At 37.7% G+C, this 22,399-nt stretch overlaps 1 protein-coding gene across 1 annotated transcript; it reads right to left on the bottom strand.

Annotated features, from left to right (window-relative positions):
• Window positions 1-2,820: 2,820 nt before the first annotated feature.
• On the bottom strand, window positions 2,821-18,711 carry LOC583146 (ankyrin repeat domain-containing protein 17-like). Its single transcript, XM_030988941.1, has 6 exons — window positions 17,255-18,711; window positions 15,269-15,395; window positions 7,882-8,201; window positions 5,770-5,902; window positions 3,223-3,339; window positions 2,821-2,848 (listed from the first exon to the last, which is right to left on the bottom strand). Exons 1-6 carry the CDS (start codon window positions 18,078-18,080, stop codon window positions 2,821-2,823), a joined length of 1,551 nt encoding a protein of 516 aa, XP_030844801.1. The 5' UTR covers window positions 18,081-18,711.
• Between the last annotated feature and the right edge of the window lie 3,688 nt (window positions 18,712-22,399).

Genomic DNA, 22,399 nt, shown 5'->3' with positions numbered 1-22,399 from the left:
CCATATATTGCCACATAAAACTATCAATAATTTCAGTTCTATCCATAGCACCTTGTCCCAATGGTTGTACTCCGAGTCCAAGTAACGAAGAAGGAAAGGGAGAGAGAGAGAGACAGAGATCATATGTAGTATATATACTATTCTGATCTTTTTCAAGTATGTGCTTTATTTTCTTGTTACTGCTTATTTTCCTTTGACCTTTATATTTATAACATTGATAATGTATTTCGTCTGTATCCAGCAACAATTATCATCTACATTGGATAAGATTTTATCAATGTTTATTACTGTTTATATATCCTGGCGTATTGGATATTTTTTATTATGTGTATTCACGGCTTATTGTCGTCTAACATGTTGTCTAATAAGCCATTATTTAACTGAATCGAATTTCATATTGGCCAATTATATCACATTTATTTTGTACCACATTGGTGAAGTTGCCGTATACGACATCACACGACATTACAAATTTTTAAACAATGATAATCGGATTTCCTTCAAAGCAACTTGCCATACAAATTGGATAGCCCATTGAATGATAGACATCACACCACGATTATAAACATGGTATACAAATCAGAGTGACCACACTATAGTACTAATAATTTGCACATTCACAAATGTTATCACAAACGACCACAATATATAATACATGTACATTTTCACTGATTAAAAATGATTGTATAACCAACAAAAGAGAAAATATGAGAAAAAATTGCGATTAACTCTTATCCTGCCACAGGCCACAGGGATCCTGTGCCAACCCACAAATCCCCCAATGCCAAATTTATAACGAGAGAATCGAATTAACGCGATGGTACGACCAATAGCGCGTTCAAAACACTAGGCACAGTCCAATGGGCATGAACAATATTACTGCTATTATGAATGTCTGCATTCATGCAAGAAGCAGAGGAGATTACTCGTGTGTACAAAGCACTTTAACAATAGCGTGCATACAGCCTTATGGTAGGCTATGAGTTAAAAAAAGGAAGAGGAATCACAAAGGAAACTATTTTAATTACCGAGAAGTCAGAATAAACAAGATCAAAATCATCTTGCTACCTGACCCTTTATTATGTTGGACAAATATTTCATGTATCCAAACAGAACATTTTAAGTCAACATGACTGGTAATAAAGTTGTTTATTTTTGTTGTCAAATGAATGAAAAAACATAATACAAAGACAGATAATCAGGGAACATTAAAGAGAGAGAGAGAGAGAGAGAGAGATAAGGTTTTAAACAGGTAAAGGGGGTAATCAAGAGATTACCTTTGTCCTGTAAGAGTTTTCTTTAGACTTGTCTTTCCAACACGTTCTCGTCCAACAAGCATCAGGCGAGTTCGAAAAACTTTCTTCGTGCCAGCTTGAGCTGCTTCAGCAAACGCTCGCCGTGCTCTCAGCCCCCGAGCGAGAATCTCGGGGGGTGCCGAAAGACCACCGAAGGAAATATCATCCCGATTGGTCCCCGGGTCATGTGTGAGAGATGTCACTTGGTCATCGTTTCCCTCCTTATTATCAGTATCATCTGTAATAATGAAGATCAATAATAACTAAACAAATACGTCAGGATAAAGACACAAATTTGACGTGCCACAGGAAGCAAAACTGTTCTTAACTATAACAAAAACATGAGAAAAGCAAGAACAACACCACAAACAAATTTAAGCTAACAGAAACAGAACAAAACATATACACAAACCTGCTTCTTTAGCATTCAGACCGCTACCGAGAGTAGTATCGCTGTGTGGTTCCAAACTTTCTTGGTCCTATGCATAAAATAAACCAGTATTAATATTGTCATCGAGAAGCTTGCACTAGCCGCATCACAATTAGCAACTAGAACTACATTTGTCAGGGGCTGATGAGATTAATTCACTTTTTTCTGTTTACACTATCATTCTAGACTGGTCTAGAGCAATATATTGTGTCGTTGCATGATTGACTATGTACTTGACATTCCAGATGCAAAAAGCTAATGCATGTACTAGGGTTTATGACTAATTGAATGGCTAATACCGAGTTAAATGCAAACTAGTGTTACACTAATGAAATAATCAAAATACATTATCATGAATGAAATGCATATGCAAAGGAAACAGCGACCTTAATATATTGTACATGCAGTGTTTGTAGTCTCAGATAGCCCATGTAATTATTCTTTGCTTACTACTCAGGTATATTGCTAACAAATTCATTGAGCGCAATTTCCAATATCACTTATTTGTTTGGCTGATCATCATGAACTTAAAACAAATCTTCTGGCTTAACTTGTCTTCTCCATCATAATCATCACTCACTACTATATTTACTTTTATGAATATTGTCATTTGGATTAACAAGTACGATAGCCATTTCATTCTCTCTTACTGGTTTTCCTCAAATCAGAAAAATAAATACATGTATGGATATAATAACTACCTGTGGTGGGGTCACCCTCTTTGCTTCTTCATCCGCAAGAGCTTTTCTATATTCATCCTCTGTGAAAGTAAATCATTATATATCATAGTAGACTATCGCATCATATATTACATTGCAAAATACGAGTTTATGATTCTCTATACAAAAATTACCCTTATAGGACAATTACCCCCAAGGACAACCAACGACCACCACTCCGAGGAAACCCTCTTCCTGTTCATTAAAGGGGAAGTCTAGTAATTTAAATTATATGTTTATGATTTTAATGACCAATTTGCTGCGCAATTCTGCCTTAATAGCAAGTTAAACATTACCAGATAGCTAGAATGTGATGTGGTGTCATGCAACTTTTTTAATTGTTTCAATATACATCTTGACTAAATTGTATTTTTCTTCAAAACTTTTCAGTACCATCTTTGATACTGAAGATCAAAAATAACACAACAAATACGTCAGGATAAAGAGAACAAAAAATGGCCTGCCACAGAATGCCAAACCGTTATAAACTATAGAAAAACATGGGAAAGGCCAGGACAACACCACAAATAAATTAAAGCTAACACAAAAACAGAACAAACATATCCACAAACCTGCTTCTTCAGGATTCAGGCCTCTGCTGAGAGTAGTATCGCTGTGTGGTTCCAAACTTTCTTGATCGTAATTATAGTTAACAATAATTAAACCCCCCAATTCAGCTTTTCTCAAAACTTCATGCAAGTCAGCCATACTACGGGTTGATCTATCCTTCCATATCGCCATGCAATCCCTCGTTGCCTTTTCATAGTTGTTCCCATACCTTTCGAGAATATTCATGGCCTGGTTGTGCTCGACTCCTAGCCTTTCGCTAAACGTGTCGTAGTTGCGGACTGGAATTTTTCTTGCCAAATTATTTAGCATTGCGTCGCTCACTTTCCTGGTTAAAAACATGTATATGAATAAAGAAATACAGATTCATTCAAAATGCTGTAATTTTTATTATTATGAATTTGTTTTGGGTGCAATTTTATCGTTCATTATTTTGTTTCGCCACACTAGGCACCTCAGTTTTATTAAGTTCAAATACCACGATTACAAAGGCTTTGACGACAATTGCTGAGGGGAGATTTCAAATCTATATTGTCTATAGGAATTTGTATGTAATCTTAATTAAAAATTCGTATTCATGATACTCATGGTAAAAGATTCCAATAAAAGTGTATTTCGCACGACGTGTGCGCAGCTTACAATTGATACTCACTAATAAACAATAATTTCTCTCCCTCTTATTTTATAGCTAATTCTTGATATTTCGAAAAAGAGATTGTGTGGAAATAATTGAAAATCTGATAGGTAATCCAAACTATGAATATTATCGTATACCATTTATATTGCAACAGGATAAATTCAGTTTCTATCAACAGTCCCCAAATTTAGATACCCTTCACCTGTACATTTAAGCTTTAGATAAAATGACTTCCTTAACTTGAAATTTTATTATATTAATGACAGTAAATTTGGATTAATACTAATAAGATTAATATGACAAGATTAAAATATATATCTCTTCATGTCTTGAGGGGGTGATCCATCCAGATATTAAGTTGGTTTTAATACAAGCATAACAATGAGCAGAACAAATTATTTAGTGAAAGTTTGACCAGTATCCGATTAAGGAAATATGAAAGTTATGAGTTTCTGAAGTTGAGATCAGAGAAACAAATTGGCAACACTGTGACGTATTTTGCGAGCTCCTCTCCTATTTCACCAGTACAGAACATTTCATAAACTTCCATTACTTAGTTATTGATGATGGAATAGATTTGTTTCATACAATGGTTGCATTAAAATGTTCTTTTTGAAGTTTGTTAGTAAAGGGCAAACAAGGGGGGGGGGACTCACAAGATACGTCACGGAGTTGCAAAATTGTATTTGGTTAATCGCGCCTTCCAAAACTGTAAACTTTCTTAATTTCAATCGGATTTGTTTAAACTTTCACTGACCTACTTCTTCTCCTAACCCTATAAATGCAGAATGGGAATTGGGTCCTTTGACCTGGGTAATAATACTTCAAACACCAAGGTTTGTTACGTGTACCTTGTAGTGATCAAACTTTCACTTACCTGTTTATTACATTGTTACGTTTTAGTAGGGAGCTACACAAAACAGTTATAAATTATCATCATCCTTATATTACTTAGTATTTGTTGAAGATGGGCAAGGCTCAAATAATCCATAATGGCAAAGTTACAAGACATTACAACAATGTTTCAATAATGTAACATTTGTTTACACATTCTAAAGTGTACAGGGCGAATGAGAAAGGACCTCGCAGCAAGAAACGTCACGGAGTTGCCAATTTGGGTTTGAACGATCGCAACTTTAGAAAAAATAATAACTTTCTTTTTTTGTATCGGATTTTGCTCAAATTCACCGAATTCACTTCTTCTCTCATTAAAGGGTGGACTTCTCCTTTACCCCTAAAGGTCCGGGGAAGAACCCACCCTCCCTCGAACACACGCTACGGTACGTTCGACGTTTCTCTTTTCTTCGAACAGGTACCAGCCAAAAATATAGAGGTGTGTGGGTTGCAGGCGCGTACACAGGGGGGGTGTTTGGGGGGTTAAACCCCCCCCTTTGGTAATTTTTTGTGTGTAAACCCCCCCTAAATTTCTCTAAAACACCCCCCTTTTGGATTTTTTTTTTTTTTTTTTTTTTTTTTTTTTTTTAATTAAAAAAAAAAAAAAAAAAAAAAAAATTCCCATGGTTGACCTAAAAAAGCTGACCTTTCCCTCTCCCCCCCAACGGAGGAAAAAGGCAAATTTTCAAATTTCGAGACCAAAAAAAAAAAAAAAAATGTGTCCTCTTACCCCCCACCCCCCCCCCCCCCCCCCCCCCCCTTTGGTAATTTTTTGTGTGTAAACCCCCCCCCCTAAATTTCTCTAAAACACCCCCCTTTTGGATTTTTTTTTTTTTTTTTTTTAATTAAAAAAAAAAAAAAAAAAAAAAAAATTCCCATGGTTGACCTAAAAAAGCTGACCTTTCCCCCTCCCCCCCAACGGAGGAAAAAGGCAAATTTTCAAATTTCGAGACCAAAAAAAAAAAAAAAATGTGTCCTCTTACCCCCCACCCCCACCTTTCAGTATAAATCAGAGTTGTAGTAACAAAGGACGTTGATAGATACGTTGCAAAACTGTTGTACCAGAACACAAACAATTTCGTTTATACCTTTTTGATCTAGGCTGGCATATAGTTCAAATCTAAGAACAATATCGATATTGTTCCCTAAGTTTTGGGCTATAACATCTGTGAGATTCTAATCAGAAATTATCAAAAAGCACATTAGCCATTAAGAACAAAATCTTACCTTGCTGTAGAAGTAGATACTACACCGACTGCTGCTGATTCACCTTGAAGAGGAATGTCGACTACTTTGGACGCCGACGTTGACGGTCTCGGAGATGTGGAATTTGTGTTCACTAGTGATGCTTGAGTTATTCCTGATTTTAAGTGTGGGAAACATTCAAAAAGTAACATAAAAATGTGAAAAAAACAATTTGTATACATTGTTACCAAAGTGTTAATACTAAATCATCAGGGATATTCTTATTTTGTTCATCTTTATGTGGTCCAAGATAGTGCTTCAGCACCATACTTTGCTGTTCATGTGCAAGCGAGCCAAACGAGCGAGCAATAATGTTAAAAAACAATTGTGGTCACATTGCAACCGATTAGTCCATGTGAATTAGAGTACAAGTTAGGGAAGGGGCTATGGTAAATATATTGTTTCTGGGGAAATGAGGGGGTGATAACAACATCTTGTAATATAGCACGTAAAATAATTACATATCTCAGTCTGTTTTACACGAATGACACACAATGATAATGTAGTATGAATAGGTATATTATGGAACAAAGGGTTATCGATTACATTAGCCTAGAAAAGGGAGGTTCGATAGCTTTTAAAACGAGCACGATTATATTTCGGAAAGGGGCACAGTTAGTTTGTATGACATTTTGATAATTGTGCCCCCCGGCTAGATATGGTACTTCAGACGACCACAAAATGGCACAGTCTGTAAGCAACAGCGGGAGATATAGGCCAAAAGTGGCGCCTAGCAAAGGGCAATTACATCAGTCAAAAACAAGGGGAGCAAATGGGTTGTTATCAAAAGCAGCAAAAAGCAATTTCCAAAATTGAAAAATGCACCTTTCAAAGTAAAAGAGGCGCGTCTCAGGGGTGAGGAAGGGCATTCTCATCCGTAAACAGGGGGTACTCATCGGAGAAGAAAAGGGGCACTTCTTAAAAGGGAAATGCATTTATAGGAAAGGGAAAGGGCAGTTATTACAAAAGATAAAGGGGCAATTATCAAAAGGGAAAGGTTCAAGTAATTGAAAGGGTGAGTGGCATGTGTCAAAGTAAATGAGGCACTTATCGGTAGGGAAAAGGACACTTATTAGAAAAGGAAAAGTCAATTGTCCAACTATCAGGAGCACCTATCAGATTAGAATAGGAGCACCAATCACAAATAAAAAGGCCGGGCATTTATGATAAAGGGGGAAACGGCAGTTATAAGAAAAGAGGCACTTATCTGAAGTAGAAAGGGGCACTTTAGGGGTACTTGAACAAGTGTGTGTGTGGGGGGGGGGGTACACTTTTGTTAACGTGAAATACGTACTACAGTAACTATATATTCTAGTACTATACTATCAACGGGAACAATACACACCCAAACAAAATACATTCGATACATTGCGTTCCGACGGGGGAAGAACAAAGTTACAATCCTGTTATATTTTTATTTTTTACTCTTCACTCCCGCACATTGAGTTCAACTCTGTAAATCTCGTTTTACGGTGGAAAAATAATAAGTAATTGCAGGGGCGAACCGAAGATGGTGAGAGGTGTTTTTTGCTTGCTTGTGTGCATTAATGTACAATTCTGCGTGCAGCGGATCTAGCGGTGTAGCCTGTCAAACTGCCAGCCCGCTTCCCACCACAGACTGTTCGTGATCCGCCCAGAGTGTGACGAAAGGTTTGTGTGGAAGTTGCGATTTCGGTTTGGGATAGACTTGTCAAAACCTTCCGACTTCCGATGTGCGTTAAATTGACGATTTATTCATTTATTTGCTCCTCGGTATTTTTAGTTTCATTAAAATACTGTTTAATGTGCAATTTGATATTCTAAATCGTGATGGCAATCTTTACTGTTGATCTTGTTAAGATTAAGAAGTTATTAAAATTGATAGTATTCGCATTATGAAATTAACATTGTATGTTTGAGCCTATTTAACTTGCGTAATTGGTTTCATTATCTAAGTTTTTGAAAATTGTCCCTGGTTCTGGATCAATCCCCGTGGGCGAGGGGTAACTTTTTACAAATAAATTCCCCCTTGTTCCTGGCCGTTAATTTCAAGGCTTGTGTAGGCGGCTTTTCCCCCCCATGAGTTTGACGAATTACTTGTTCGAGAGTACTCACCGGTTTGGAGATCTGGAACCTTAGAATTCCTCGAGAACATGTCTGTAAGTCTTTCAAGCCCTGCCAGCTTCAAGGCATCTGCAAGAGCTGGTCGTTCTTCTGCATCTGTCTGGTTATCTCGCCAATCGCGGAGCATCTTCAATGTACCATCATTATACGTCACATGCTGACAACGGGTATTCGTGGCTATGTACCTCTCAATTTCGGCTGGATCAAAACCAAGGGCCTTGCCGAGAGAATGTATTTTCGTGTTGTCTGGGATGAGACACGCCACTTTTTTCAAGACGCCATCAAAACCCTCTTCCCGTTTGAGATGACTCCTTCAAAGACATGTAGATAACATTACTCAGTATTGAACTATTCTAGTCGTTTAACTGATCTGAAACTGTCTAGAAGTTACACTAATGGTTTATTATGTAGTGAAGAGGCCTCTATACGAGATTCCGGGAGCCATGAACATGTATCGAAACTCCTCAGAAAATCAAGGAAATACTCTTAAGATATGTAATAGTTTTACTCTGAAGCTAAACAAATGCATAATGCTCCTTGTATTACTTGCAGTCTGTAGTCATCTTAGGGATAATAATGCAGAGCCTTTAGAATATTGTTAAAGGAATAGTAGGAAGAGGTTGATGTTAAAGAAGAAGATGGTATGGTGATGATGATAATGATGAAGCAAAAGAAGAAGACGAAGCAGAAGAAGAAGAAGACAGAGAAATGAAGAAGAAAATGAAGAAGTAGTAGTAGGATAAGAATAACAACAACAAGAGTAGAAGAACATGAATACAAACATCAGCAAAACCAACATGAATAAGAAGAATACAAAATAGAAATGTCAGTATAATTATTTCAAATAGATGGACAATATAATCAGTATCACTTAATAGCTCTCCTAGGTTAAAGTTCAGACTTCAAGCCAGACAATCAAAATTATTTCAATTTTTATTTTTTAACCATAATGCATGGCTGTCCAGAGGAATTTTCCTGATGGGGACCGGGGTAAAATGTAATGATTTATTGTTAATTGTTTGCATTTTCATTTTTTTCTTCTTTTATTTGTGGGGGCTGCCCCCTACCCTAGCCCCCGCTGCGTACAGTCATGATTCAGTGGCAACGCAACGAGCAGAATTGACAAAAGACTTAACTCCGTTTCATTGACAATCAGCCATGCATGAAGTCTTTCGTCTATGTGTGATCGTCAACGAAACGGAGTTATTTCTTTTTTTAATTCCGTTTGTTGCTCCGGCAGGCAGCCAGTGAAAACGAATTCGTTTAATCAAATTATAGAAATGCAAGCATCACTTTGAACAAACAGAACTTTGTTATTCCTGTCTCATTTTTCCTGATTAAAGGTACTATGTCCCTTTTGCAGCCAACCTCAAATGCTGTAGAACTTTGCAGGAATTATGAATGTGTCATGTATGTCCTATCTGTGAAATTTAAACGTTAGCAGTGTCCTCATATTCAAATTATGCAAGGAAACCCGTTTGCTTGCTAGACTTCACTGTCAGACACTATTGAGTGACTGACTGGCTTTTTTTTCTTTTTTGGTAATAACATACATGAAAAGAATTGTAAAGGGTACATGAGCATTTGTCTACATCAATAACCCACTTATTGTGATGGCCAAGATTAAACTGATTGAATCTTTGCGCAGCATAAAACGTATGACCATTCGGTACAATTGTCTGAAAATCAAGACTATTACTTTTGGGCTCTATAGCTCTAAAGTCGATTTGACAACTAATAGTCGTTATTTTCCCACTTGAAGACATTTTCAAGCCCCACTTTTTTTAGGGAAGTTCTAAATTAGTATCATCTTTCAAATGCAGTTGGAATTTAACTTTTTCATTTTTTGGCCTGCAAATGGGACATAGTATACTGAATGACACAAGCTCATCTAAAGTCAACAACTTCATCTCATTACCCCATGCAACATTGCAATACGTAAGGTAAGGGAGAACATTACTGTTATATAAAATTAACAAAACATTCTTAGGTAGGATAAATCTTAACCTACATATGACACCAACACTTCGCGAAATCTTTGTGCCTATAGCGTTGGTCACATCCCACCGTGCGTGTTTTTAGTCCGTACGGTTTTTGGGGAGGCCACGGCCGCCACGTTTTTCTGAAAACGTAGGGAGGGAGTGGCAAAGGCAGGGAGGGAGTACCGACAACGCACGTCACACGTACTGGGGTGAATCGGTAGCCCGACCGCAGCCTGAACGCAGCGAAAGTTCCTCGTGCACTAAAAGTGCTACGGTGTGTCTGCGGGCTCCCAAATCCGTACGGAGGCGGTACTCACCACGTGCGGATACCCAAATTTTACCCACGTTTTTGCACGTAGACAGCACGCACTTGCAAGTACGGCGGGATGTGACCACCGCATATAGCATCCAAATGGCGTTTCCAAGACAAGTACTCATATCTAATAACACCGAGGAATTTAACATGCTCACTTCGCGCTACTCTACGACCTCCTACCTCCAGAAGATCAACATTGTTTGGAATTCGTTTACCCTTGGATCTGAAAATAACACAGTTTGTCTTTTGAATATTTAGCAACTACTTATTGCAGCTAAACCATGCAAACAATTGACGAATTAATAACATCGATCGTTGATATAAATTAAAAATAGCAGAGAACCTAGCACTGATCCTTTTGGTACACTATACTGAATGTCAGTAGTCTGGGATTTGACACCATTGACCAAAACATTGAGTTCGATGACATAGGTAATTTTTAAACCAAGTTAATGCTATTCCACATACACCATAGTGATCGAGCTTTCTTAGTAGGATAGAGTGGTCAATGGTGTCAAATGCCTCTGACAAGTCAAGTAAAGTCCTAAGCAATATTTACCATCATCAAATGATTTTGTAACTGAATTTAACAGATTAAAGACACCCATGCTAGTAGAGAAGTGTTTTCGAAAACCAAACTGCTCAGGAATTAAAATATCCCTTTTTAACAAGATCTCATTTAAACGCTTATAAACTAGTTTCTCTAAAATCTTAGAAAAAATCGTTAAAAGGGCTATAGGTCTATTATTGGAGATGTTCTTGTTATCATCCTTTTTATATACATGAACTAACTTGGCTACCTTAATAAGCTTATCAGGAACTGCTCCCTGTGACAGTGATTTGTTAAAAATATCACACAAGGGCTCCACAAAAACATGAATACATTACTTTACAATCCGAGGGGCAATATCATCTGACCCACTTGATTTTGTTGACTTCAAGGTTGAAACAAACTAGGGGCAGTTACACTGTCATCCAAACACGCCAAAAAATGCCAAACCGGAGCCTGGCCGCGATGTTACCAAGGGCAACTACGCTTTACCGGCAGACATGCCAAGCCCCAAACATTCCAAAACGAAGTGTGATCTTTTGGCGTGTTTTGGCGTGTTTTGGCGTGTTTGGCAAGTATAACCGCTCGCAGTTGTAACATCGCGATGTTAGGCACGTGACTTCCGGCACTTCCGGATTGTTACCCGCGCTCTCTTAAACCACGTTCTTCCCGTGTGATATTTATAGCATTTCCATCGTCGCGCGTGTTATCCGTTCATTCAGCTCCGTTTGTTCCAATTCCGTTAACTCATCCTTTATTCAATCTTCGTTATTCCCGTCTGGCCATATCTGTCTAGTAGTAGTATTTGAGTGTTTTGTTAGATTAATTAATATGGAAGTGAACAATTCCCATTGGACTGATGATGAGATGAAGTTCTTGATTTCGATGTGGAGGCAGGGAGAGCTCCTCCACCAGAACGAGGGTCAAAATGAGGTTGGTGAGCTCTTGCTGTCGCCTCATAAAGTACCTAAAAAAACGAGCACGACGATCACTTTCCCTACGACGTCGGCGAATTCTCATAATTCCAATTAACAACGATGATTTTCTTAACCTTCCCATATCGTTTTTACTACTAGATTTCGATTGAATTTGGGAAAACTGAATCAGCAGCCGTAGTCCGTACTTCGTAACTTATCCACTCTTGCCTCAAATACTACACGCGAGATAAACAAAACATATCGCATGCATGCGCATGGGATGTATCGCTATTTAGCTAGCTATAGCGCTAGCTGGAAATTGCGCGCGCTAAAAATCTTATAGCAGGCCGGGGTCAAAGGTCGGGAAGACTGCACATGCGCATTACCAACCGAAACACGCCAAAACATCGCTGAACAGCTCCGTCGGTGATGTTTCAGCACAAGTGTAACCGGGTGCACGAAACATCGCGACTTTTCAAAATGAGGTATTTGACAGTATAAATGCGCCTAGAGATGGAAGTTGGTTTCAAGAACAAAGATGCATTATCTATAGTCAGCTTTAAGTACTCATGAAAAGAGTTTTGGACTGAAGGAATTTCCCTGCTTATTTTAGCTGGCAACTCAATAAAATATTTATTAAAGTAGTCAGCCTTCTCCTTACTTGTAACCAATAAAGTATCTTCATGGAACATCTCTTGACGAAACATGTTTTTTTTAGCCAGTCCTAATACATCATTAATATGTGACCATGTTTTCTTTATATCTCTCTGAGCTTCCTGAAATAAATTTAAATAATATCTTTGTTTAGCTAGCCGAAAAGTAGTTACTAGAACATTTTTATGATCAATATACTTATTCTTATTACTACCAGTCGGTCTTTTAATATAAGGACTATAATTGTGATTAAAGCCCCGTCTTAATAGAACTTTTTCGATCTTACCCGAGCGATATGTGGATGAGAAACAGTGGGGGGTCTGATCGTAAAACACGGGGTGAGCCATCAACAAAAACTTCACCCGGGTAGGTTACCATAACAACTGCCACCTGTTCATCGCGATCAGCTGGCGTGCGCTGTGTACATGACGTGCAAATTGCGGGTATTGTATACATTTTTTCAGGGCGATGACGTAATTTACCAGGGTAACATTCCGCGAGCGTTAATAGGCCGTTTATCGGAAAGTCACCCTCCTACCAGTACCACCCTAGCTCGTCTAGGGTGAGATTTACCTCGATATCGTCCAGACGTTACCCCGATTGACGCGTCTTAATTGAAAGTGGGTAAATAGTCGTCCGGACGTCGCCGCGACTTTATTTTCCAATTAAGACGGGGTTAAAGTTAAAAACATCGATAATTCGCACTGTATTATTTCAGTATTGTTGGAGAAGGGTAAGGCTCGATCAAGTGATTCCTACTATTGAATTTACAAGTTATAACAACAATGTTTAAATAAAGAAACATTTGTTTACACATTATAAAGAGTACAGGGCAAATGGGAGGGGACCTCCCAATATGCGTCACAGAGTGGCCAATTTGGATTTGAACGACCGCACCTTTCAAAGATTATAACTTTCTTGTTTTGTATCGGTTTTCGCCCAAACTTTACCCGACTTTTTCTCTTATTTGTCTGCTTCTAATAAACCGACTTGATATCAGGGTGGACTTTCCTTTTAACCCTAACAGTGCCTGGAGGGGGTGGGGGGGGCGCTACGGTACGTTCGATGTTTTGTTTTTCTTCGAACATGTACCACCCACAACAATAAGAGGGGGAGTGGGTTGAATACACCCCCATCCTGCTCCCTCCCTTTTTGAGTATTAATTAATTACTAATTCGTTCTTCTCTTCAAATATAAGATGCCTTGTAAAGCATCAGTTTGTTTTCGCGAGGGAAACCTTAAATTGCAATCCAACCCTATTAATAAGTTAATTTGTATGAGAGCAGGAAAATAACAGAACTTAGTGGCAAAAGTTTAAAATGAATCGGACCAATAATAAGGAAGTTATGAATGTTTGAAATATGACATCACTAAATCTATGCGAATCTCAAATTGGTAGTTCAGTCAGTGGATTGTGACGTAGGACGTGGATAACTCTTCCATTTGCCGTGTACACAAATATCAATCATTTCTGTTTTTCTCTTCGATTCCTTCTCCCTTGGGGCACTACTTAAAATATATCATAGATAGCATACAAGTATAGGTCTTCTAAATATAATAGACCCTCCTGAGCCATGAACAAATTTTTGAAAAATTTAAATTTTAGTCATTTTATGTTGGAACAGATTGATGTTATATACCTCTTTAGGCAATTTCAAGTGCCCTTAGTGATAACAAATTTCACAATTGTATAAGTTTATTACATTTAGTCAGATTTAATTGAAACTTTCATCGGTTTGCTTCTCTGATTGTTCTGCTTTCGTTTAGAGTAGTTGTCTATTGGGTGGGATATCCCTTCAATCTAATTAAAACCTGCCTTGACCTATTGGTGTGTTTCAGCAGGGAGGTGAAAGAAAGGAGTGGAAACTCTTGTAATTTATTCAAACGCATTCGTGAGTTCTAAAGCGTAACAATGGGATGTGTAACATTCCACTTGGCTTTGAAGTTCCATGCTCCGAGCCACGCTTCTACTGCGGTGAATTCTGGAGGCCAGGCACCAGTTTCACATTTATTACAAAATATTAAATTACCGGCAAAATTTCAGTGTAAATTATAAAGTTTTTATGGGGATTGTATGGGGAAAAGTGCTTCAAACAATATTACAAATTTAGGACTCCATCCTTCCTATAATTTGTGTGCCACAGTTGGTAAAAGAAGAATTAGAACCTTACAAAAACTCAATATTATAGGATAATGCGCTAATTTGTGCATGTTTTAATGTCCTGTTATGTAATCCATGATTTACAATCTTCGATAGCTATACGTTTGCTAATGCGTGTTTTTTGTATTTTTGCAGTTGGAAAAAGCATGAAATTACACAAGTTTGTGTTCGCTTGTTCTACTCTTTACACATTCAACAATGGATGAGAAATCATTTAAGGGACAGCGAACAGTTGCTGTGATACCATTTTGTGATGTAGGAATTCAAAATCCTGAAATGTCATACGCTCTTTTATCCCACCACCTGGTCAACAGTTGCAGATTAGCGCATAGCTTTTAGGCGGCTTGGAGCATGGGGTCAAAGGAGAGCGGCTTGATTCCAGTCCTTCTCTATCACGTTCCTGGTTTCAGTACTCTGACATGCTCAAAGTGTCGTCGTTTGGTCAAAGACTATCAACTACGTTGAATATACTTCTGGAAATGGACGCTGAATATTGTCGAATTCTTACAAATCTTATTCCGCTCTTTGTTTTTCCTTCTGTGTTTTAACGGGGATAAGCCCATACACCTTTCAGTATAAATCAGAATTATAGTCACAATGGGCGCTGATAGAGACATTGCATAATCGCTGTACCAGAACGTAACAAAGATCTCGTTTATACCCTTTTGATTTAGGCTGGCATATAATTGATATCTAAGAACAATATCGATTTGTTCCCTAAGTTTTGGCCTATCACATCAATGAGATTTTAATCAAGAATGATCAAAAAGCACATTAGCAATTAAGACAAAATCTAACCTTGCTGTAGAAGTAGATACTTCACCGACTGCTGCTGATGTACCTTGAGGAGGAATGTCGAATACTTTGGATGCCAACGGTCTCGGAGATGTAAAATTTGTGTTTCCAAGTGATGCCTCGGTTATTCCTAATTTTAAGAATGGGAAATGATGGGAATGGATTATATCTGGTAGTTTTGACAAGTTCTTGATATGTTCGTTTGTCACCTTATCTGCATCTACAATGCAATAAAGTTTACTTAATAAATCATATATTTGTCAGAGGCCGTAGTAACCAAATTAATTTAAATGCATTGAAATTTAAAAAAAAAATTGAAGGATCGTAGTAGATGTTTGCTTTCTAATTTGAAATTTGCACTATTTGAGGAGTCGAATAATTTAGAAAATTAAGATAGGGGAAATGCTAGTTGTTTCCTAAAGTAGACAGCTTACATGCTAATTAAAAGTATGACGAGTTGTATGAGTTGAACACTTTGGGTAGTAATTTCCCCGAGAAAGGCTTTTAACGGAACTGTTTATTATGGAACGACGAAGCGATTACAAAAGTGTATTGAGAGAGATAACTGTGGCAAACGCACGTGTCAAGACATGGAACGCTAAAGTAGTCCCCTTCCATATTATTGTATGTGAGAGGGAACTACTTGGAGCCCAATAAATTGAGCTTTGATCGAGTACGTGTGCGCGTGTCACAACTATCTCTCTAAAATACGCTATGGTGATTACTATTGTGCACTTATCCAACTGATTGTGCTTAATTGTGAGGAAAAAATAACAAAACTATATACATGTATACGTTTTTTTTTAAATCTTACCGTGAAATTCATACCAAACGTACACTTTACTGCCAAAAATATACACTCAAATTGTTATTGAAATGTCTTCTCTACCTTCGGATATCTTGTAATTTCTAGTCTCGTGTTTTTTAGACTAAATTTAGGCGTATTACAGATTGTGTACCTTTCTGTTTAACATTGTCATCAGTAACGACGTTCAAATTCATTGATTCCATCGCGGTAGACGCCTCTGAAACACTTGCAGACCCCATGCACACAGAAAGAAAATTTTGTGTAAATTACCATTTGGTCCCAGTTTCATATGGTCTTACATCATTTCGTCCAACACCATTTTTTCCATCAACTATTTTGTCCAATTACCATTAATTCGTCGCTGTTTTCACGAAGTGACGGTAGTGAAAAAAAAATGCATTCACTTTGCGTTACGATTTTCCTCACTACCGTCACTTCGTGAAAACAAGGACGAATTGTGTGTAAGCGTTGTGCGTTTTAACCAACAAATACAACCCTTATCATGTTTTTTCTTCTTTTTCTCTCTCTTGTTATAGTGCGGCTCGCGCGTGCCCCCCCCCCCCCCCCCAATCGGGATTAGTCACTGAGTCCTATATTTATTAGGTATAATACTTTCAAATATCAATTCATTTTGTCACATAAGCACATTGAACAATCCAATTTCTTCAACAAAGTTTGTATTTAAATCTAAACTCGTTCTTAATTCGTAAAGTAGTACACGGATCAAGGCTGTAACAAGTTACAAAAACTGTTATAAGCTACTGAAATCCTCGCATTTGATTGGCTGAGAGCAACATTTTCATAGAAATTTAGCATTTGTTATTGATAATAGGATTTGTAAAACAGGGCCCAGAATTTATTGGTAGAACATGTTTACAATTCGGCATTGGACTAAACGGCAATACATAATTTATTTTGTATACAACTAGTTCAGTTATAGGTTCAGGGAAATCTGGTTCTGAAATCTGGGTAAGTCGGGGTAAAAAAAATCATCATTTAAAAGATTGAAGAAAAAAATATTACATCGTATTAATTTAAATGGGGAAATTTACATATACCTTTAAACAAAATCTGAAATCAAATTAAACTTAAAAATAAGAGTATTATGACAGATTTGTCCCTATAAAAACATCACTTTTTTATACATGAAATAGTGATTACTGTTAAAATGCGAATCGTACCTTCAGGTGATGCTTCTTCTTTATCTGCTTGTTTACTCGTGAGATACTGAACTACATCAAGATGACCTGCACCTGATGCAAAAAGAAAAGCCGTCGCACCTGTTTTAGTAGGCTTATCAATCTGTGCTCCTTTACCAATGAGATACTGAACTACATCAAGATGGCCTTTATTTGATGCGACATGAAGTGGTGTCGCATCAACATCATTGCAACTGTCTACATGTGCTCCTTGACTAACAAGGTACTCAACTACGTCAAGATGACCCTCCTGTGATGCAACATGAAGTGGTGTAAAACCATCATTAGATGACTCTTCGATCTGTGCTCCTTGACCAGCGAGGTACTCAACTACTTTAAGATGACCATTTTGTGATGCAACATGAAGTGGTGTAAAACCAGCATTAGAAGACTCTTCGATCTGTGCTCCTTGACCAGCGAGGTACTTAACTACCTCAAGATGACCCTTTTGTGATGCAACATAAAGTGGTGTCACACCATTATTACCACACTCCTCAACCTTTGCTCCTTGACCAACGAGGTACTCAACTACGTCAAGATGACCTGCATCTGATGCAAAAAGAAGAGCCGTCGTACCTTCTTTAGTAGGCTTATCAACCTGTGCTCCTTTACCAATGAGATACTGAACTACCTCAAGAAGACCCTGCAATGTTGCCACATGAAGTGGTGTCTTACCATTACTATCATAAGTGTCAATTTGTGCTCCTTGACCAGCGAGGTACTGGACTACATTTAAACGGCCATTAATAACTGCACTTAAAAGAGCTTTATCGACCTCAGCAGGCTCATTTGGTACTCGTTCAGCCATGTTGTGCTAATAATCTGTGGACCCAATTTTGAAGCAAATCTTATGAATATTTTCCTCGTTCTAGACCTAATATTTCGTGTTTGTCAAAGTCACCTTTGCGTTCTGTGAATCGTTCTTCGGAAGAGACTAAATACATCAATGAATTTACCCGCTCTTGAAAGGTATATATCTTTTTATGTTACTCTGCATGTTTAATTTTATCGAAGCCTACTGGTGATTATGCATTGGAAACTACGGCATAGGAATGGTTTTAATTTGATAAAGTTATACTAGCGAGCATAATTCAAATGTTATAATGAATGAATCCGTCTTGGACAGTCCTGGCGCTGTTAGTACAAGTTTGATATCTCCACTTTATTCGTCTGATTTCCTTCACATAAGCCAATGTGCTCCGGACCATCCAAATATAACACCAAAGGTCTGTTGTTTCTAAATAAAATGGTAGATTATCCATTCGGTTCACAAAGCCGTGGATAAAATTGTCCCACAACTGAACGCTAGAAGTTTTTCTTAAAATCTAGCTCCTTGCTTTTTCTCCGAAGAATTTAACTTGCGTTTGATGGTACATTACTCAAAGGCAAGAACAGTTTCCGGATCACACTAACTGATTGAACAGTCATGGAGAAAATGGCGTATCCTTTTGTGAGAAACGGGCGTTGTTTTGTCGCACGTCATCATGATAGTACGTCACCGTGACCTGACCTAAGCTTTGCTGCAATGTATGCAAAAGTACATGAAAAGAGAATAAATGCATGGTTGACTAATTAGAATGAGCCGAAACCAAATAGTCGCAGCGTTATTTACTGACATAATTTCTATTGATCTTACACATTTGATCGCATACAAATTTTGTATTTACTCATAATGCGTCAACATAAAGGGGTCCAGGCAACTCGCCACAAAGACAACCCGCCCCAAGACAACCCGCCACAATACCCTTGACATCTCGCCACAATACCCTGGACAACTCGCCACGGTCGAGTTGTCCAGGGTGGGGTGCCTTTTCGGACAACTCGCAACACCATTTCCCCTCATGATTTCTGGATCTAAAATCCCTCATCTTAGATGAAATTGTCATTTTATGTAGAGCTATTCATTATTCTTTTATAAACACAGTCATGACAGGAAACATGGAAATTGTGAGTATTTTGAGAGCTGTTCTAACGAATGAAGATGATTATCCTTGCGCTTGCAACAAGACCCGCAGCAAGAATCTATTTTCAGATTTTGGACAAACCCAAGGCGTACGACTACGATCGCCGGATAACTTCTCGATTTTTAAGTTCATTTTTCTGTCTCAGGAAACTTTTTAATGGTAGGAATATGCTGCTATGTATCTTTGGCGTATCTTTACATTACCTTTTCTCTACCTCAGCGAAATTATGCAGTAGGCTTCCAAGTTCCATTCCCTTCACCATTCCTGTGTGTTCGATGATGATTGGAGTGACATCCGCTTAATATGAAAAACTCTAATTAAATTAATATTTTTAAACGATTGTATAAATCCCATATAATCCCACTTGTAATAGTACGATAAATAGCAACACTGTAGTAACATAAGATCTAAGGAACATAGCCGTATAATAAAGGTATGAAATCAACACAAAAATGAAAAAATGAGTTAACAATTTCAAATTGAAGGACGACCGATCGCAAGAACTGACTTAGTTTAAGCGATAGTAAGTTAATGGAGACTTGTAATCGTTTCATTAAAGGGATAACCTTTGAACATAAATTATTGTTGAAGAAAAATCACAATTCATAAAGAGAATAGAATATTACTCAAGGAAATACTAAATCTAATTGAAAAATAAGCATATATCAACATAAATAGAGCAAGTATAATGACATCAAAAGTCATAAGTCAAAAGTTATAATAACAAAAGTATTAAGTATGTATTGAAATAAAATTTGCTATGATATATGACAAATAAATATGATATATAATGTTCTGCCGTGTATACTTCAAACTAACGTGTTCTTGCTCGAGAACAAAGATGATTAGATGCAAACTAATATTAGTCATAAGTCATAATAATAAATATATTAAGTATACATTAAAATGAAATTTGCTATGATATATTTATGATCATAACAGTATTGATTATGACAAAGAAATATGAAGCACAACGTTCTGCCGTGCATACTTAAAACTAACATGTTCTTGCTTGAGAACAAAGATAATTTGATGCAAAGTAGTAGTCATAAGTCAAAAGACATAATAACAAAAGTATAAAGTATGCATTGACATACAATTTGCTATGATATATATATATATTTCGCGGGTCAACTGCCCCCTCCCCCATCAGTACGCCAGTGCTTCCAGTGTCCTTCCATGAATTCCTACCATTACAAATTATCAGAAGGGAAAAGGACATGTACAACGGATAAGGGGGCACTTTAGGGGAACCTGGAAAAGTGGGGGCACAGTGCCCTCCCTCCCCCCCCCCCCCCCCCCAACGAAGAATGCCGCCTCTGACGAAACTAACCCAGAAAATCTAGAAATAAACCACATTTCAATTTTATTTCGCGGGTCAAAATTTTAATGCCCACCCCCTCCCCCATCAGTACGTCAGTGATTCCAGTATCCTACCATTAAAAAATTTCTGAGACAGAAAAATGCAGCTGTTATAGACCTCTAGATCTAAATACCAAGAAGTTATCCCAATGATCTTGCGATCGTACGCCTAATTCGGTTTGTCAAATATATATTATTGTTGCAAGGGAAATAAGCTTTATTCTTTATTCTTGGTAATGACTGTGTTTATAAAAGAATTATGAATACATAAAATGACAATTTCATCTAAGATGAGGGATTTTAGATCTAGAAATCATGAGGGGAAAAAGTGTTGCGAGTTGTCCGAAAAGGCACCCCACCCTGGACAACTCGACCGTGGCGAGTTGTCCAGGGTATTGTGGCGAGATGTTAAGGGTATTGTGGCGGGTTGTCTTGGGGCGGGTTGTCTTTGTGGCGAGTTGTCTGGAATAAAAAAGAAACATACATGACAAAACATTACAGGGACATCGTTCATGGCAGGTAATACAAATGGAAATAATCATTACAAAATCATAGGTTCGAAAACAGTTATATGTAATGCTGTATAATATGAATATGGGTACAAGAATTAATGATATTTCGATATAAGATGCTGCTTTAATTTTCTTTTAAATCATATTGCTCCGATTGTCTCATTTTCGCTCGCTCGATCACTGCAGCACAAACATAGCTCGTTCTACGTCACTACCAAACTAGCCAATCAGCTGTCAATGACGTCATATTGAATGCGGCGGCAAAAATATTTTGTGAAATTATCGAGAAATTGACTATTTCTAATTGGAAAAGCAGCCATTGTTATCTTGACATTCATTGAAGTCATCAGAATAGGGTAAGTTACTTCTCAGATGATTCAAGAGGTCGATTTTGTAGATAATTTTTTAATTTCTTAGAATGTTCCACTGTGTTCCAGGGTACCGGGTGTATGCCATTGGGTGTGATGCGCTATAACACGGATGGCCAACCTTTTAAAGCTCGCGGGCCACAGCTAACGATTGGCATAACTTGGCGGGCCGTAGCTAGTCTTCCCCCTCCCCCACACACACACTCATGCAATACGTGTACACACCTGAAATTCTGCAAAAACAAACAAGCAAACAACAAGATCAGTGAGAAAAACAAATCAGGCTTATATTTAGTATGATTTCTGTGGCTTGCACTTTTCTATTATGTTGTTAACCTCCATTACATACTCTGGTGAAAATGAGGTAAAGTGGTCCACCTTTCTCTTCTATGAAGAAATACTTTAGAGACCAATCTGATTTAAAGTTTCTGCCTTCATCAGAAACTCTCCTTTTCTTCGCAGGTCTCGAGGTCGTTGCCATGTTGGTTGTTATTTCAATCAAAATCAAGGACACAGCAGAAAGAATATCCTAAATGTACTACTTGTACACTGTACATCTAATTGAACGCGGTGTAGAGGGAAGGGGACTGACTATAGGCCTAAAGTTTACGATTAAGATTCATGAGAAAATTGTACGGCGGGAGAAAAGAGTTGTAAGTTTGAAAACAAGTATGGCATATCAAACATTATTTCTCGATTCACAACAGTTGTTACTGCGTGCGGAAATTACAAACTGAAATTTACACGGTGAGTGATATTAATGCGGGTATTAATTGTCATTAATATAATATAATGAGAGGGAATTTGAGGAGTCAGTGTATCACAACAGTTGCGTGCGGAAATTAGAAACTGAAATTAACACGGCGAGTGATATTAATGCGGGTATTAATGTCGTTAATATAATGTAATGAGAGGGAATTT

Source organism: Strongylocentrotus purpuratus, unplaced genomic scaffold, assembly GCF_000002235.5.
Source record: "Strongylocentrotus purpuratus isolate Spur 01 unplaced genomic scaffold, Spur_5.0 spur5_scaffold_18, whole genome shotgun sequence".
NCBI lineage: Eukaryota > Metazoa > Echinodermata > Echinoidea > Camarodonta > Strongylocentrotidae > Strongylocentrotus > Strongylocentrotus purpuratus.
The sequence above is the reverse complement of the archived record's forward strand: the minus strand, read 5'-3'. Positions and strand labels throughout refer to the sequence as shown.

What these genes read in the sequence shown, in the direction of transcription:
- LOC583146 (XM_030988941.1), bottom strand. Translation starts at nt 18,080, where the DNA reads ATGGCTGAACGAGTACCAAATGAGCCTGCTGAGGTCGATAAAGCTCTT. An exon ending in GGTTCCAGATCTCCAAACCG is followed by an intron (nt 5,903 to 7,881) that starts GTGAGTACTCTC and finishes ACTTAAAATCAG; the next exon opens with GAATAACTCAAGCATCACTA. An exon ending in GCCATGAATATTCTCGAAAG is followed by an intron (nt 2,849 to 3,222) that starts GTATGGGAACAA and finishes TTTGATCTTCAG; the next exon opens with TATCAAAGATGGTACTGAAA.